The sequence below is a fragment of the Penicillium verhagenii genome (genome assembly GCF_028828195.1).
Source record: "Penicillium verhagenii strain IBT 33310 chromosome Unknown utg000006l_segment0_segment0, whole genome shotgun sequence".
Lineage (NCBI taxonomy): Eukaryota > Fungi > Ascomycota > Eurotiomycetes > Eurotiales > Aspergillaceae > Penicillium > Penicillium verhagenii.
In genome coordinates this window covers 1,175,348-1,191,749 of record NW_026643170.1, presented here as the reverse complement: position 1 = coordinate 1,191,749, position 16,402 = coordinate 1,175,348, and the positions used below count along the sequence as shown (strand labels likewise).

At 47.2% G+C, this 16,402-nt stretch overlaps 9 protein-coding genes across 9 annotated transcripts; 4 read left to right on the top strand and 5 right to left on the bottom strand.

The window, feature by feature from the left end:
- Positions 1 to 189: 189 nt before the first annotated feature.
- Positions 190 to 1,589, bottom strand: N7466_005858 (uncharacterized protein; the record flags this gene model as incomplete). Its single annotated transcript, XM_057165255.1, has 3 exons — positions 190 to 921; positions 980 to 1,123; positions 1,182 to 1,589. 3 exons carry the CDS (start codon positions 1,587 to 1,589, stop codon positions 190 to 192), a joined length of 1,284 nt encoding a protein of 427 aa, XP_057020854.1.
- A 1,585-nt stretch (positions 1,590 to 3,174) lies between these two features.
- On the bottom strand, positions 3,175 to 3,987 carry N7466_005857 (uncharacterized protein; the record flags this gene model as incomplete). The annotated part of the gene is made up of 1 exon (XM_057165254.1): positions 3,175 to 3,987. One exon carries the CDS (start codon positions 3,985 to 3,987, stop codon positions 3,175 to 3,177), a length of 813 nt encoding a protein of 270 aa, XP_057020853.1.
- Positions 3,988 to 4,712: 725 nt separating this feature from the next.
- Positions 4,713 to 6,005, top strand: N7466_005856 (uncharacterized protein; the record flags this gene model as incomplete). Its single annotated transcript, XM_057165253.1, has 1 exon — positions 4,713 to 6,005. The coding sequence occupies one exon, from the start codon at positions 4,713 to 4,715 to the stop codon at positions 6,003 to 6,005; it is 1,293 nt and encodes a 430-aa protein (XP_057020852.1).
- Positions 6,006 to 6,412: 407 nt separating this feature from the next.
- Positions 6,413 to 6,748, bottom strand: N7466_005855 (uncharacterized protein; the record flags this gene model as incomplete). The annotated part of the gene is made up of 1 exon (XM_057165252.1): positions 6,413 to 6,748. The coding sequence occupies one exon, from the start codon at positions 6,746 to 6,748 to the stop codon at positions 6,413 to 6,415; it is 336 nt and encodes a 111-aa protein (XP_057020851.1).
- A 512-nt stretch (positions 6,749 to 7,260) lies between these two features.
- N7466_005854 (FAD-dependent oxidoreductase) lies at positions 7,261 to 8,529 on the top strand (the record flags this gene model as incomplete). Its single annotated transcript, XM_057165251.1, has 1 exon — positions 7,261 to 8,529. The coding sequence occupies one exon, from the start codon at positions 7,261 to 7,263 to the stop codon at positions 8,527 to 8,529; it is 1,269 nt and encodes a 422-aa protein (XP_057020850.1).
- A 411-nt stretch (positions 8,530 to 8,940) lies between these two features.
- On the bottom strand, positions 8,941 to 10,952 carry N7466_005853 (fungal specific transcription factor domain-containing protein; the record flags this gene model as incomplete). The annotated part of the gene is made up of 5 exons (XM_057165250.1): positions 8,941 to 9,150; positions 9,205 to 9,705; positions 9,780 to 10,275; positions 10,331 to 10,649; positions 10,733 to 10,952. The coding sequence occupies 5 exons, from the start codon at positions 10,950 to 10,952 to the stop codon at positions 8,941 to 8,943; spliced, it is 1,746 nt and encodes a 581-aa protein (XP_057020849.1).
- A 1,369-nt stretch (positions 10,953 to 12,321) lies between these two features.
- On the bottom strand, positions 12,322 to 13,416 carry N7466_005852 (isopenicillin N synthase family dioxygenase; the record flags this gene model as incomplete). Its single annotated transcript, XM_057165249.1, has 3 exons — positions 12,322 to 12,683; positions 12,742 to 13,042; positions 13,099 to 13,416. The coding sequence occupies 3 exons, from the start codon at positions 13,414 to 13,416 to the stop codon at positions 12,322 to 12,324; spliced, it is 981 nt and encodes a 326-aa protein (XP_057020848.1).
- A 598-nt stretch (positions 13,417 to 14,014) lies between these two features.
- Positions 14,015 to 14,347, top strand: N7466_005851 (YciI family protein; the record flags this gene model as incomplete). Its single annotated transcript, XM_057165248.1, has 1 exon — positions 14,015 to 14,347. The coding sequence occupies one exon, from the start codon at positions 14,015 to 14,017 to the stop codon at positions 14,345 to 14,347; it is 333 nt and encodes a 110-aa protein (XP_057020847.1).
- A 954-nt stretch (positions 14,348 to 15,301) lies between these two features.
- On the top strand, positions 15,302 to 16,315 carry N7466_005850 (zinc-binding alcohol dehydrogenase family protein; the record flags this gene model as incomplete). The annotated part of the gene is made up of 1 exon (XM_057165247.1): positions 15,302 to 16,315. The coding sequence occupies one exon, from the start codon at positions 15,302 to 15,304 to the stop codon at positions 16,313 to 16,315; it is 1,014 nt and encodes a 337-aa protein (XP_057020846.1).
- Between the last annotated feature and the right edge of the window lie 87 nt (positions 16,316 to 16,402).

Sequence of the window (16,402 nt, the reverse complement as noted above, 5' to 3'; positions counted from 1 at the left end):
CTTTGGTGGATGGAATATTGATTATAGTGGGAACAAGGCGCTTTCTGTATGACCTGATCTCGAGTCTCCTTCATCAAGCACCCATCTATCCTCGTATCAAAACTCTAGATTAGCAGTCCCGCTAGTACTATCAGACAGCCACCAGCAAAGTACTGGTTGTCGATTTGTGGTGCCTTGAATTAGTCAGAATCAGACAGACGTATCCAGGAACTGGGGACGAAGAATATAAAATACCTGTGCCAATAAAGTAGCCTGTCCAATTCCCATTCGTCGTCCAATCCAGACCAGACATGTCTTGAGATAATCGCGAACCTCCATAGGGAATATCTCCAGGTGTGAGGCAATGTATATTGAGTGCATGATCAACAGACCACCGACCGGCCGGCCAGCATTGGTGATCTCGGTATTATCGTGTCTCTCGCGGAGAAAAATCTGCAAGTCCTCTGATAAATGGAACGGAATTGATGCAATGATATCCTCTACCAGATTTAAAGCTTCATTTTGATAAAGATCGTGATTAGTGTCATCATCGAGCACGCCAGAAAGCATGATGATAAGGGTGATAAGTAAGCATCGTGCAATGCGGGAAAAGTTCCATAAGGCTGCGACATAGAGATCGACGTACATATCGATACGGCCATGTCGGTAACCTGCTCCGGGATTAGGTCGAGGTGGCAGTCCTGGATCCATTGTACTGGGCCTGTATTCCGCGCTTTGACTGTCCTGCAAAATGGCGATATCTTGGTTAAGTGACATTGCTTCCAACCTGAGGGCCATAACCTCGTCGAAGAAAAGTGGGCCAGGGGGGCTCAAAAGGAGAGCCTCTGTGCGCTTCCAAATTGGATTCAACTTGATCAGCAGATTATATAAATGCTGATCGACGCTGTCCTCTGGGCTTCGAGAACAATAAACACCCTCCTGCTGAAATATCAACTCATAATCCATGACCGTGGGGGGGGCGAGTGTGAAAATGCCTCACCTGCTTGCCAATGAGAACTAAGGGGTGGCCTGACAAAACTGCCTGGACCAACTCCAGAGGGTTGTTATCGATCTGCAAAATCGCAGCGACCCCGCCAGCATGGGCAGTATGATGGCCTGGATTCGCCTCTTCGGCAACAACCATCTTCTCCATATTAGATTTTCTCGTCACAAAACACGTAACAAGTGGAGGTGAAGATTACCTGGTACATTCCTAAGAGTATGGCAATAACCAATGTCTCGTGACTGCTGGCAGTCGAGGTCTGCATGGAGCTGCTCAGATATCCCAGCAGATCGTGATACAAGGTTTCACCCTCTTGGATCAGAAACTTTCGACGCAACTTTAATCCATTGCTGGCGAAACCAACAGCCTTGCATGCGTTTGCCACGTGTGACTGCGGCCCTAAATCCTGAACGATCTGCTCCAAACCACCAAGAAAGCCTCCAGATATAGAAGAATTCACGCACATGTTTGTGTAGTCATAGAAAAATGCTTGCAGAGCAATTTCCTTGATTTCGTCTTGTGACAATTCCTTCGGCGGGCCATCCTCGGGCAGATAATCAAAACCTGGAACTGGCTCATATGCCGTCAGGCTACATTTGCGAGCCATTGACTTGAAAGCCGGCTTAGCTTGAAGCCGGCTGTCACTGGGATTTTCATGCTGGCGGAAGATGTGACTTGCGATGTCTAGATAGCCACGACATGTACGACCAGCTTTGAGACACCTCAAGCATGACTGCGGATATTAGTTAATACACACGGAGTGGGGCAGTGGCATCATCATTTATAGGCGGCATGCTGAGGAGACATGTCGTGCCACGGAGTTGGGAATATGCATGCGCTGTGATTCGATCACGATTCACACGTACCGGACGGGTCTCATCGCACTGGAGAGCCGCAAGTCAGGATTGGTTGTGTCAGGACCCATGCAGGACTAAAATCCAAACAAAGAAATGAAAACAAAGAAATGAAAACAAAGAAATGAAAACAAAGAAATGAAAACAAAGAAATGAACGTGGACTCGGAAGTATGTGGACAAACCTTTTTCCTTCTCCCCTTGCAGGTTTCGCAACCTTTGGAAGGACCAAAATAAACCATCCAGCCCAACTTCTCCTGAGATGCCTATATGGCACCACCGGTCTGTTTTTTTCCCGGTGGGTACTGATTGTCTGACGATTACCCTACCACGTAAGGCCTAGCAATGCGACCACTTGGAAACGTAAGACTTGAGCGTCTTGAAAGAATGACGGGGATCGGCGGGGTTTTGGGAGTTGCGTCCAACCCTAACCCGATTAGGATTGGTCTAGCGGCTCGAGCCCCGCGAGGCTAATTCAGTGCTGCTTACGTACATGAGAGCCCTGCAGTAGATGATAAATAACAGGTTGATTTGTGTCACCTGGGTATTTCAGCGTATAGATTACAAAATATACCCATGCCAGGTGCAAGCATGTAAATTCCTTGCCAATGTTGATTTTTTGTAGTACAAGACTCTGAAAGCGCCAGAATCTAGGCCCAAAAATTAGTTCCAACCTTTCAAAGGTTATTGGAAGTCCCTGCAAGGCTTATCTAGTCACTGCTGGATAATATAGAGCGGAGTTGAAATAGGAAAGTAGTACTACTACTAGGTATTCACCGAGATAAATTGTGTCAGTCACAAGGTTTAACCTTGGAACGTGAGAATGAGCCAGCTCAGCATGGATTTTGAACTTATTGGTATAGGTAGTCAGGCATAACTTAAAAAAGGTCAAGCATGTATCAATTTAGATCAACAGTGGAAAATATGTAGGGGGTAGAGATTGGTCATGAATGGATGTAAAGAATACTATTAGATGTAGAGCCAAAGTAGCGGGGTCAATTGATAATAAGCACAAAAAGCAAATAAGACCATGGTCGTGGTGGCACAAAGAACACAAAGCGCTAAAGAATTAAAATATCAACACCAAGTCAAAGAATCATGAAAGAGACAGATATTCATAAAGATCTGCTGTGATTCCAAAAGTCAACTCCTTCGCAAGAATAGTTCACTTTGGAATTTACTAGCGATATGTGTGTAAATAGCCTAAGATATGAATTTGTATTAGAACCCACTACTAATTTCTGAACAACTCAAAATTCACCTTCACCATCAAAATTCGCCACTTGCCAAACATGCCATGTAAGATCTCGAAAAGTAAAAGAAAAAAAACTTTAGAGGTTCACCACATGTCTAGCACGCCAGTGAGCTTCGCCAAACTATAAATCTCCTGCACAACGGTATCCACATCCATTCGCTTGATTGGTATCCTATGCTCACCCTCCCACTCAACCAGCGACACTAAACTTTCCTCAAAATAGTTATTCAACAGTGCGCGATGGCTTCTCAAACCCGGATCCTGTAATCCATGAACATGTAGCGTAGGAATCCGTAGTATATGGTCATCCGAGTCAAGCGGAATAGTAGGCTCATCAATACCGACTGATGGACAAGCAGCATCAACGAGACCAGCTGATATTGACACGGATGAGCAAATATCACTTCTCGTTGGAAGAAGCCAGACTAAAGGTCCCAGACCAGCCATCAGAATGGCAAACCGAAAGTTTGGCCAGATCACAGTATTTGCACCTGCACGCTGCTGCATAGATTGTTGGGCATAAAGAATGCTAGCAGCTAGTTTGGCTCCTTGACTGAAACCTAGTAAAGCTACCCATTCGCCTGTTGCACCAGACTCTGAATCTGCATACATCGCCGTTGCGATTGCTGTGTTGATAGATTCAATAATATGATGTGGCTCGTGAGCAATGTCAGAAGATGTGATCCGTAACCATGATTTGAAGGGGCCGTGATTCTTGTAAACCGATGTGACGTCTGAGCCGGGCTGTGATGGGAAGGGTGCTTCAGCATAGACCAGACGGAAGACCGAGCGAAGTGTACTTTCTAAGACGCGACATTGCATGCGAAAAATTCGAGCATTTGTGCCACCTCCATGAAGGCAAATGATTCGAGGCAAGGTAAGGGTAGGGTCTTGCATGATCGTAACAGACACTGGAACATTGAAGTTGTAACACCTGGCTGTATGAAAAGAATTTCCAGCGAGGACAAGCTGTGCATATAATGAGTAATACACAGTAAGCACTGATCTAGAGCTCATCATTATATGTATACCAGTTGACATATTTTTTTACTGTCCGACCACCTACAAAGACTGGACTGTGTATATCTGAGATGATACCTAGCCATGTGGGTTCAAATGTTTATTCTAAACCACGAGATATTAGACTTGCGTGTGAGAAACCCACGTGGTAACTTTCTACGATACCATGGTGCTTGTTTTCATTATGAATTTAGTCGGTCTTTCCAAAACTATTCGCATATGCAGTGAAAAGCACATCAACAGTAGATAGTCCGACTGCTTGAGGGTTGTGGGCTTGAGAATGGCATTACCGCTAACCGCATAAGGCGTAGCGCCGTAGATCCGGGGTCGGATATAAGGAGCAGCTGCCCAATGGAGTTAGGGGTCGGACTTACTACTTCCGGATGAATCCCTTAACTCCGAAGGAATTGAATAACATACTTCCAAACTATACTGATCACAGCGTCGGAACTCTCTGGATACTCTCGCGTCTCTTCATCATTTTCAATCTCTTCTTCCCTTTCCCTTCGTTCCTTCTTCACCCCAATCATTCGTCAGCTACCGGTAGAGCCGAAGACAGATTGAATTCAATCACGCTCAACTCAATACTAACAAACATCACCATGGCCGAGACACCCGAGCTCCATGAGATGGGAAAAATCGAGGATGGGGTCATGCAAGAGACCCCACAAGCCCCGCCAATGATATCCCCTCCACCCAACGGGGGCCTCGTCGCGTGGTTGCACGTTCTCGGTGGCTTCATGCTGTTTTTCAACACCTGGGGCATCTTGAATGCGTTTGGCGTCTATCAAACTTACTACGAATCGAATGCACTTTTCAAGCGAACATCTTCGGATATTTCATGGATCGGTGCTATTCAGGCAACATTGCTTCTGGTCGTCGGATTCTTCACCGGACCCATCTACGATCGCGGCTACTTGCGTTTACTTTTGATAACCGGCAGCTTTGGCATCGTCTTTGGCCACATGATGCTCAGTCTTTGCAAGACATATGGCGAGATCATACTCGCGCAAGGCTTCTGCGTTGGCCTCGGTGCTGGCTGCCTCTTCGTCCCATGCGTCGCCGTACTCCCCACTTATTTCAGCTCTCGACTGGGCATGGCTCTAGGTGTCGCGGTCTCTGGATCCTCTCTCGGTGGTGTCATTTACCCCGTTGTCCTCAATCAACTCATCGAACCAATCGGATTCCCTTGGGCTACAAGAGTGATTGGTTTTATTGCGATGGCTACACTTCTGATTCCTATCATTGTCATGCGGCAGCGCGTTAAGCCACCACGTGCCCGTAGTCTTGTGGACTGGTCTGCTTTCACGGATGTGCAATACATGTCCTTCGTTTTCACAAGTATCATTGCCTTCATGGGTCTCTTCTCGCTCTTTTTCTACATCTCATACTTCGGCGGAGCAACCCACCTTGTCGACTTGAAGATGAGCCTTTACATCGTCCCTATACTTAATGCGGGATCGATCCTTGGGCGAACTCTTCCCAACGCATTGGCAGACAAGACCGGGCCATTCAATATTCTTGCTCCTTCCTGTCTCATCCTCGGTATTCTCGTTCTGAGTCTTATGATCGTGAAAACAGAAGGCGCCCTCATCGCTGTTACAGTCCTGTCGGGCATTTTTAGCGGAACCCTGATTGGGATGCCTCCTCTTTGCTTCGTGGCAATGACCAAGGACAGATCGAAGATTGGGACTCGCATGGGTATGGGATTTGGCATGATCGGTCTCGGGGTCCTTGCTGGTGGGCCTTCTAGTGGTGCAATCCTAGCCAGATCTGCAAGCGGAAACTGGAACGGAGTATGGACTTTTGGTGGAGTCTGTATTGTCGTTGCTTCTTTTCTCTACTTGGGGATCCGGGTGAAGAGCTACGGATTGAAGCTGCGTGTGAAGGCCTGAACGTTTTCTCTTTTTTCCTGGCTGTCTTAGACCAGATATTTTTACGTGGTCCGTTAACAAAAAGTTGCTGCGAAGGTTAGATACCTGATAATATTGTTTTTTAGTTAGTTATTGACCTTTATGTACCTTTTATGATGATTCTATCAGGTGGTCAAAAAATGAAGCACACAACTAATTTTTCTTTTCACCTTTCCTGTTTCCATGCTACACTTGGGTACTGATTATTTACCCACTCAAGCTCAACAAACTCCAAAACTCAATGAAGTCCACAAAAAAACTAGCAAACGGGTGATGAATATTATTTCTTTACAAAAGTCAATATAAACACCACTGGTGAAGTTTCTTTCATGAGTAAAGAGTTAGCTAGGCTCAACTTTACTAAACATAGTTGAAAGCATGCATTGGTATCAAAGCGGCTTTCGAACTACACATTTCATTGGAGTAACCACCGCCGCCTCTGCATTCCAAAATCCAACTTTAGCGTAAGGATCATTCCGAATAATGGCTCGCACAGCTTCTTCACTCTCCGCCCGAATGCACATCACACTACCGGTAACGAGGAGTTCATCACCGGGAGCTTGCGGGTGTTTGGCCAGCGAAGGACCACCCCAGACAAGAATCCCCCCTTCAATGAGAGGCTTGTTGTGCTCAAGGTGTGCAGGGCGTGTGTTGATGCGGTTTTCAAGGTCTTCGGCATTTGCTGGGGTCTGCACAAGCCAGTCATACAGTTGAGGTGCAGACATGTTCGTGTTTTCGGGGTCAGGGTTGAGAGACTCGTCACGGTAAGTAGATGATTGGAAGATGTGAGAAGTGACTAGGAAACTTACTAGAGACTCTAAGGACGCGGATTTGTGATTTGTGCTGGGTGTTTCCTGAATTGGCTTTCAGTCGAGTTGTTCCTCTTCTGGATGTGGGCTTTGAGCTATCCCAAGCCACGGTTCATATACATGAGACCATGTGCCTGCCCTGACGGAGAATCTCCACAGATTAGCAAATTCCAGGTTACTCCGATCAGACCAGGTAGCATGCAGATCTCCGTCTTGCTTGAAGATATCGATGTCTTATCTCCGAGTCTCCGATCCATTTCTTCGGAGTTTCTGGTCCCCGATGCATCAAACCTTAAACCGGGAATGTTTTATATAACGTACAATGCAAAGATTTGTCAATGACATGAGAAGAAGTATACGATGATTATTTCCAGCATCAATTTTCGCTATTGAAAGCTAACCTTAAAAGACCAGTGTGACTATTGAAAATGACTCCTATATCTCCCTCTCTCCCTGTCATCATCGTGGGCGCGGGTATGGTGGGATTGACTCTCGCCCAAGCACTCAAAAAAGCCGGCATTCCTTACAAAATCTACGAACGTGACAGCTCATACGATACAGAGAAAGGGCGTGGGTGGGCTCTCACAGTGCACTGGGCACTCGCTGCCCTGGAAGAATGTCTTCCTGTAGAGCTTTTCGATCGCCTCGAGTCGATCCAGGTGGATCCCACCCTCAGTGACACTCGGCGCTTCTGCTTCATCGACCTGGCGACCGGTAAACCAAAATATGTGATACCACCAACAAAGCGTCACCGTGTCAACCGCCGCCTTCTCGGCAACCTGCTTGGCGAAGGCATTGACATCATCTACAACAAAACACTTGCCCGTTTCGACGCCAAGGAGGACAGGGTCGAAGTACACTTCACAGATAGCACGTCAACTAATGGATGTCTCCTCGTCGGCACCGACGGACGTAATAGTAAAACCCGTCGTCTTCTTCTCGGTGAGAAACTCGGCGGTGTCAACCCACTTCCTGTTCGCAGCCTCGGCGCAACAATCACCATGACCCCAGAGGAATTCGCTCCAATTCGTACAATCGACCCCCTGCTCTTCCAAGGTACTCATCCAGACACGGGTGTCTACATGTGGTTCTCTCTCGTTTCCAGTCCCACAATCAACGGCAGCCTTGAAACGCAAACACCCTATTATGAGGGTCAGTTGATTCAGTCCTGGTTACACAGGAGTGAAGCCAATAAGGTGCCGGAAACGAATCAAGAGCGACTCACGGTGTTCAAGCGAAATGCGCATAGCTTTGATCACCGTCTGCGAGATGCCGTGTTATCCCTTCCAAGTGACACCAGCATACTTGAAATCAAGCTAGTCGATTGGGTGCCCGTGCGGTGGGATAATCAAAACGGCCATGTCACGGTCGCTGGGGACGGCGCACATGCAATGACATCTTATCGGGGCGAGGCGTTCAATCACGGAGTCGCCGATGCGGCGGTTTTAAGCAGAAACATTATTTCGGCGTGGAAGTCGTTGGATCCGCAAAACACTTTGCAGCGTGCAGTGGGTAGATACGAGGAGGAGATGCGCGCTCGCACATCGGACGCCGTGCTGCTGAGTACGCAGGCTTGTTTGGAGGCGCATAATCTGCATGCTCTGCAGGCTGATAGCCCATGTGTGAGTAGAAGGGCGAAAGTGGCCAAGGAAGCAAGAGAGGCAAGAGCCCAGGCTCGGCTCGAGATGGTTGCCTAATTTGCAAGATTGTCTCGGTCCATTTTCTTAAACTTTTTATAAAGTTACTTTGAACCTTTTGAAGTTGGGGGCGCTTAAGGGATATTCTTCTTCAGCTGCTCCAACAACGACGAAATTAGACTTGGTTCCCGAGGTCCAGCTATATACTTCACGGATCTTCAGGCTTGTGATTGGACCCCCAATGCATAAATTATGCTCAACTGCTGTGAAATATTAACAAAGTTTAAACAGACTTTGAGATATCGCAAATCATCCAATCTCCTCATTTGTAATTTCCACGTTTCGTGTGTAGAACATCTTGTTCAGGTGTATTCCGAAGTAGGTATAAACGGCGATTTCAAACAGGTACGGATCTGTTACCACAACATTTGAATATTTCGTATTTCAAACATCACCCAAGAACATTTGAATCTATAGAACCGCGGTCTGCAAGGCCCCCACTGCGGCATGTTCGTCAAACAGCTGTGAGATTCCTTTACCAATATTATTGAAGTTCCTCAAGCAACTCATCGCTTGAATGATATCCTGTAACTCCTTCGCAAAACAATCTCCTGGGTCATTACTTGAGATGAAAAATTCAACACAAAGTGAAAGAGGTATGGGTGTGAGAGGATGAAGCTTCTTTTGTCAGTATAGATGTTGAAAAAAATAGCAGTGGGTAAAATTTGTGCTTACCTTGAATGAATTGAGATGGGACAGCTGGTTGATCAAGGCAACAATCTGCCTGGCTGCCAATGATGCGCGTGTTTTGTTGTCCAAGATTACCGCAAGTTGTTCCTCATCCACCGTAGTGGAAATAATGGATGCTGTAGTTTGGTATAGATGCAGCACAGTAATTCGATACATCAGGCCAATAAACAGAAGCATAGGGTCAATCTGTTGCATGTCTGCCGTGTATTTGGATGAAAATGCCTTCATCCACTGGGTATGAATAACATTGATCCACTGATGCTGTGTCCAGAATGCATCCAGAGCATTGAATGAGATATCCCGAATGGGATATTGGTGACGATGAGATAAAGCGTGGCCACTAATAGTCGCGACAATAATACACTCTGTAAAGGCTGATACCGGGGTGGTGGGGCTAGCCGCAACCAGAGTATCGGACAAAAAGCCCATGAGAATGGGCTGATCATTTTCAAAATCAATTTCGGGGCATGGAAGTCGGACAGCAATCTAAAATTCCCTCGATTAAACCTCATGACCCCCATGGAACCGTTCGAAAAAGGAAAGAAAACAAGGTTTCTTACTGTTTCACTGAACGTGAGCGGAGACCCTATCCGCATACTGACAAATCGGTCTAAGCAATAGGCCATCCAGAATGTTCTTCGCTTTTGCTCTGATTCGATCCAATCGCCCTGTGCCTGGTCTGGGCCATCAACACTATGTCGCCAGCTGAGTTGTATGAGACGGAAGGCTCGGCCGGCACTCATCCATCCCCGCCGAAAGTCTATGCACATGAACTCATGGATGGCAAGAAGAAGCCACGCTTGGACTTGTTCTAGATCTGTGAACTCAAGCTTTGTGGTTTTGGAGTCCAAAGTTTCCAGGGATCGTCGCGTGTACTGGTACAAGGAATCTCCCACGTTCTGGTAGTGAGCCGATACTGAGGCTGCGAGGGTCCACATAGCATATTGTAGGCACCATTGTCCGTCTGTTCGAATCTGGTGTTTTCGCGACGAGAAGTACCGGCCTGGATGCAGGATAGGCATAAAGCTGTGGATTCGGTCGAAGTACAGCTGATCCCTATGGTGGATGGGTTAGAATATATTAAAATCCATGGGTTTGCTTCGAGACGTACAGGTCTGCCTGCATCAAGTCTGAGATCTGGATGTCAAATTCTGGGGGGTTCCAGGTATGAATTGAAAACGCCGCGTCAAAGGCCAGCATTGAAGATACAGGAGTGCCGGCCATTCCCTCAACTGACGATTCGCCTGACGAATTCGATGACTTTGTTCGCTGGCAGCTCTCAAGCAAGGGACCATCTTCATCCATGATGATCGGGAATTCCCATGGTGGTAGATCAACTTGTTCGTCTAAAAGAAGGTTCTCTAGATTGCTTGCATCATTGGGTGGGTTCGTTGTACCATTGTGTTGCTGGAGAAGTCCCTCTAAATTGGCTGCACGTATAGAACCAGTCAGCTGATTGTTAATTGAGCATGGTCGATCAAAAGAAAACCTAGGGAGAGAGGATATATTTCACCGATACGATCTTGCAGAACCTTCAGGTATCCACGTTTGGGACCACGAGGTGGACGGGAAGTGGTATGGCATTCGACACCAGATGTTTCACACAGGCCACACTTCGGTTGCCGACGATCGCAGCGGAGCTTCCGCCTCCTGCATTCTTCGCAGGCCAACCCTGATTTATGCTGTGGTGTGGGCGGCGAGGTAGTGTCTCGGCTATGAATCGATTGGGACATTATCACAGAGAAGATCAACACGATAAATGTAGCCCAGATCTCTAATGCCTGCCAATAAAAAGCTGTTGAATCGTTTCCTGAAGCGAGAAAAGAGTGAGATTGAGGTAATGTTCAAAAAATCCTGGCAAGACTTTCGTCACCCCCAGAGGAAAAGGAAGAGACCGAGAAGATAAAGTAAATAAATAAAATAAATAAAATTACCCGCGAGAGGACAGCCAAGGAAGCAGTCCCCCATTGGAATTTCTACTTTGGATGCTGACAGGACCATATCACAGAGTTAGGGGCAGTTTCGGATATGCCACATGGAACTCCTTTGCGTTAGCGAGCTGCCACGAGATCGACGTCCAACTTCCAAGTTGGTTCAATGTTCATCTGAGGGTTTCAAATGCGAGTTGAACCATGGGAGGTACATGAAGAGCCCAAAGCTATTGACAGGTCAGCCTCATCCAGATGTAATGATTTCCAACCTGAATATCACAGAAATGGGTGAAAGTTCGAGTAAGACGCTGCATGAATTGGAATCTGATGTATGTTTAAAAAAGATTTCTGTAAGTTTAGAACGCCCCGCAGATAGACATTGACTTCCGAATGTCACTGACTCATTGTAATTTTGTAAGCTTTCCATTGCTGTAGCTAATTTTGGCTAGCGGCTTGAGCTGCGGGCTAAGGAATGAGTTGGGAATCGAGATTAGAGTGAGTTCGAACCTAAATGGTTCGGTCGGGCATATTCTCATATGACAAAAGTAAATAAGTTGATTTCTAATTGACATGGTGCAACAATGTCTTCGAATGTTGTCAGTCAGTCAATCCATGACCTCGGCAACCCTCACCTTCTGCCCCGGACGGAGAGAAGAGGAAAAATTACACTAAATCACGTATCTACACTTGGTTGTGGCTTCCAGTGGGTTCCTCCGACCTTGTAACAATGGTAAAAAACGGCGCGTATCCCATACTGCAATTTACATAACGTTCCAATTTACCAGTACATTTACGTGGGCGCCCAATACGTTATTACGGAGCTGATGGCTTGTATAGTATGAGTCAGATGCTAGCAAAATTCTGGGTAATAGGAACATGGAACAAACGAGATCCCTCCCTACGTTCTACAAAAAGCTTGAAAGGCCATTTCCAATCTTGGGAGCTTGTTATTGGAAGCTGTGGAGGGAGTTACCAGAATTAAATTAATTTTGAAAATCGCGACTATCGAATACAGAGGGCCGTAGATGCTCAAGAATGGGAGGCATCTTGATTTCAATGTCAACGACATGATGCACATCAGGTGCCTGTAATATGGATAGAAAGGAAGTAGTCATTTGAATGTTGAAGGTAAAATAGTAGAAAAACGAAGGGCAGGTAGATCTGTGGATCTCTATTTTAGCTTCTCGCCAGCCTTCCCCATCGTCTCCACCAATCTTCCCCGAATATGTTCTCCAACAATTGTCTGGGATCCCGATCCATCAAGCGTGGTACATTTAAGCTTCAACTGGCCATTCAAGAAAAACGGAACGCTGTATCTGTGGTTTCTAGTAAACGTGACAACCCTGTGCCGAGCGCTGCGATAGTACCCGCCTGTGTACTTTTGCATCATATCACCCATGTTGATCACATACGCATGTTCCTTGGGCGGAACGGGGATCCACGTTTCCGTGGGTGGGTACCAGACCTCGAGGCCTTCTGTACCCATGCCTTGGAGTAGTATAGTGACGCAGCCAAAGTCAGTATGATCGCCAACTAGAGGTATATGTTAGTGTGTCCGGTTTCTCAATAATGTAAAATAATGTAAACCTACCTCCAAATTGTCTCTCGTCTCTTATCGGCTGAGGCCCATAGTGGAGAAGTCTCATCGGGATGGATGGGTTGTTCTCCGCCAGTGCGTCCAGGACATCTGGAGGGCAGTTCCATTCCTCGGGCAGACCGCGGGCGAGGATCTTCAATAGAAGCTTGACAAGTTCGACCATGCGAGCCTGGTACGCCATTATCGGGATGCGGAAGTCTTCTTCGGCAAGAGATTTGGGCCAGAGATTGGGGCCGGTGGAAAATGTGCCGCAGTCTGGGTCGTCCTCGGGGACTTCGTGGCCGATAATGAAACACTTGAAAAAATCAGTACATTAAAGACTCATGCCAAATTGCTTTCCAGAATACCCACCTCCTTCGTATCAGGTAGCAGACCTTCTTGGTGAGTCTGAATACCTGGTGGCTCATATCCTCGGAAAGATTTTCCCTTTGATTTTGCAATGCAAACATCCATCTTTTCTTCTTCTGAGAGAGTGAAGAATAGTTTTGCGCAAGCAAGGGCTTGCTCCTGAGCTTCTGGTGGCACGCCATGGCCAAGGAGACTGAAGAAGCCGTAGCTTGTGCATGCGTCGCGCATTGCATCGACTACATTTTGACGGCTCTCCTCCGTGCTGTTAGTGTCAAGCCAGGCGCTGATATCGACCGTGGGGATTGCTCCAACGCTACCCATTTTGACTTTTTGGTATTTGCTAGTTTTGGTATATCAAATTTTGAAGTTTCTTCCGGCTTTCTTTAGTTTGCGTTCGTCGCTTGAGGTTCAGGGTATCTTATTGAACCGTATGTTTGCTAGTCATGATTGTCATATGTTTCTTCGAATTTCATTCTAACCAGCGAGTTGCCAAGTATCTGTGGCCGGATCTTTTAATGGTGAGTTCATCCATCGGTGGTGGGTATGTCCGAAAGTTGGTGTTGATATCTGCTAAACAAAAATCAGCAATCCGCGGGGAGGCGAGAAACTCCGAGCCGGGTGTGTGATGGGACATCCGACTTTTTGCTTTTTCGTAAAACATTAAGCGAGCCCCATTGACACGCCGTGGAAGCTTGGAAGGTGACACGGCGGAGAATCTCATGAAGACTCAAAGGCGTTTGGTGACACCTACCGGTGCCTCAATACTCAGGGCCCAGAACATTCAATCTTGGCACCGCCAATTTATCTTCTCCGGAAACCTTGTAACACCCGTCAAAGATCAATCACATCTCAAAATCAGAGCAGCCTGCTGCACAAATCGCGTCATTTATTCATCAAGTCAAATTCTATCTCAATCAAAATGTCTCAAGAGAACGACTTTCTCGTCCGTCTACCTGACAACCAAAACGTTGTTCAAACCAGAATTGAAAATCGGCCCCTTCACTTGGCCCATAACAAGCCGCACTTTGAATCTGGGAAGATTACATTTGGAGGTCCAATCTACTCCTCCCAGCCCACGAGCGTTGAGAATGGCATGACTAAGATTACCGGAAGCATCCATCTGTGCAAGGCTAAAACTGAGGAGGAGGTATGGGAGATGATTCGGAAGGATCCATATGCGAAACTTGGGGTCTGGAATCTCAATGAGACTGTGGTGACACCAATGAAAGTTCTTGTGAGCACTCCCATGTGATTGATGAGTCTGCGCTCCCGAGGTCTGGAAATGAGGCGGGACATTTCTGTCGCAGATGTTACACATGCGGGAAATATGGGCTTGCTGTTCTCTATTAAAGTTGGCAGCCTTAGAATTGTTGATTACAATGCTGTTTGAGATGACAAATCAATCACAACGTTCAAGTGATATAGGCTAATTTGTTTCTTGGGTTGTCTTTAATATGAATTCGTACTGGTTAGGTCATGTTGAGCCCTTCTAAGATTCTATTGTGGGTGAATCTAAATTATAAGCTCCCCTGGTGATCAGTTCTGAGCAAAGTGAGCTATGTAGTCATTTCTATTGCATGTCTGCACTTCGACAAATATTCCTAAAATAAGCCATCATAAGCTCACCTGGGCAAGAGCTGTTCTATCTCCAGTGATCATCTCAGTTCGCATGGACGCTTTGTCTCGATCCGGTTAGCGTTGCGATCTACCGTTACCCGTTGGCGCTAGCCGTATCCGGTTAGTCTTGCGCCAGGTGTATCGATTCATTTCGGAGTAACGTAGAAGTTAGTAGTAGCAAGTCTAAGTCAGAGCTCGAGGTCGGAGATAACGTTGTAGACTTGTCCTCCGACTTTGAAAACGCCGACACAGCGCAATATAGAGGCGCAGGCAGAAATCCCAAATAATATCATATAAAAGGCCCTAAATGATTAATTCAGATCCATCCTGACAACTCTTCAATTGACAATACTGCTCTGAAAATTGTCTTCATCGAAATCGCAATCAGGAAAGACGTACTCCTTCCTTCACTTCTTTTAAGCACGTTCTTCCCCCCCTCTCCTCCTCCAACCTGCTCCTCTTTCACTTCCTCCCCGACCAACCACATATGAACCGTGTCTCTCTTGCCAACCTCTTATCTCGCTTCACGAGAAGACCACAACCTACTATCCACGCCACCAATCCCACTTCCAATACCCAGCAATTCACGATGGCTACCAACTCCGCCGCATGGCTCACCGAGGCCAAGGCCCACCCTTTCAAAGTCCATGAAGCCCCAACCTACACCCCCGAGCACAACGAGATCCTGGTCAAGAACCACGCCGTCGCTATAAACCCTGTTGATGGTTCCCTCCAGGCCAAGGCCTGGTGGCCCATGAACTACCCCACCATCCTCGGACAAGATGTCGCTGGCGAGGTCGTCACCGTTGGCCCCAACGTCACTCGCTTCAAGGCCGGCGATCGAGTCGTCGGCCACGCCGTTGGCATGGCCACCAAGCGCATCCAAGATAACGCTTTCCAGGCTTACACCATTCTGCAGACTAACATGGCCAGCAAGCTTCCCGATAATATCTCTTACAAGGACGCTGCGGTCCTTCCTCTCGGTCTTTCAACCGCGGCCTCTGGCCTCTTTCAGGACGACTTCCTGAAGTTGCAGCTCCCCACCGAGCCCCGTGGTCGTCCTGGTGAGGCTCTTCTTATCTGGGGCGGTGCTGGTAGCGTTGGCAGCAACGCCATTCAGCTCGGTGCTGTGACAGGATACGAGGTCTTCACCACATCTTCGCCCAAGAACTTTGACTACGTGAAAAGGCTTGGTGCTGCTCAGGTCTTCGACTACCAAAGCCCAACCGTTGTTGAGGATCTTGTCACAGCCCTCAAGGGAAAGACTTTGGCTGGTGCTATGGACTGTGTTGGTTTTGCCGGCACCGCTCTCACTGTTGGGGTTGTTGCGAAGACCGATGGCCACAAGTTTGTGTCGACTGTCAAGGGTGGCTTCCAGGCTCCCGAGGGTATCACTGTCAAGAGTGTTTTCGGAACTAGCATCAAGGATAACCATGTTGGCAAGGCCATTTATGAGGACTTCTTGCCACTGGCGCTTGAGGCTGGATTTTTCATTCCTGCTCCGGCTCCCCTTGTTTCTGGATCGGGCCTTGAGGATATTCAGGCTGCCGTCGATTTGCAGGCTAAGGGCACGTCTGCCCAGAAGGTTGTTGTCACTTTGTGATTACGGTAGAGGGCCTTTGATCTTACGAGTACATTCTTAGATGATAAATTGGAAAACACAAAATGGTGGAAAGGACAATATGATGGA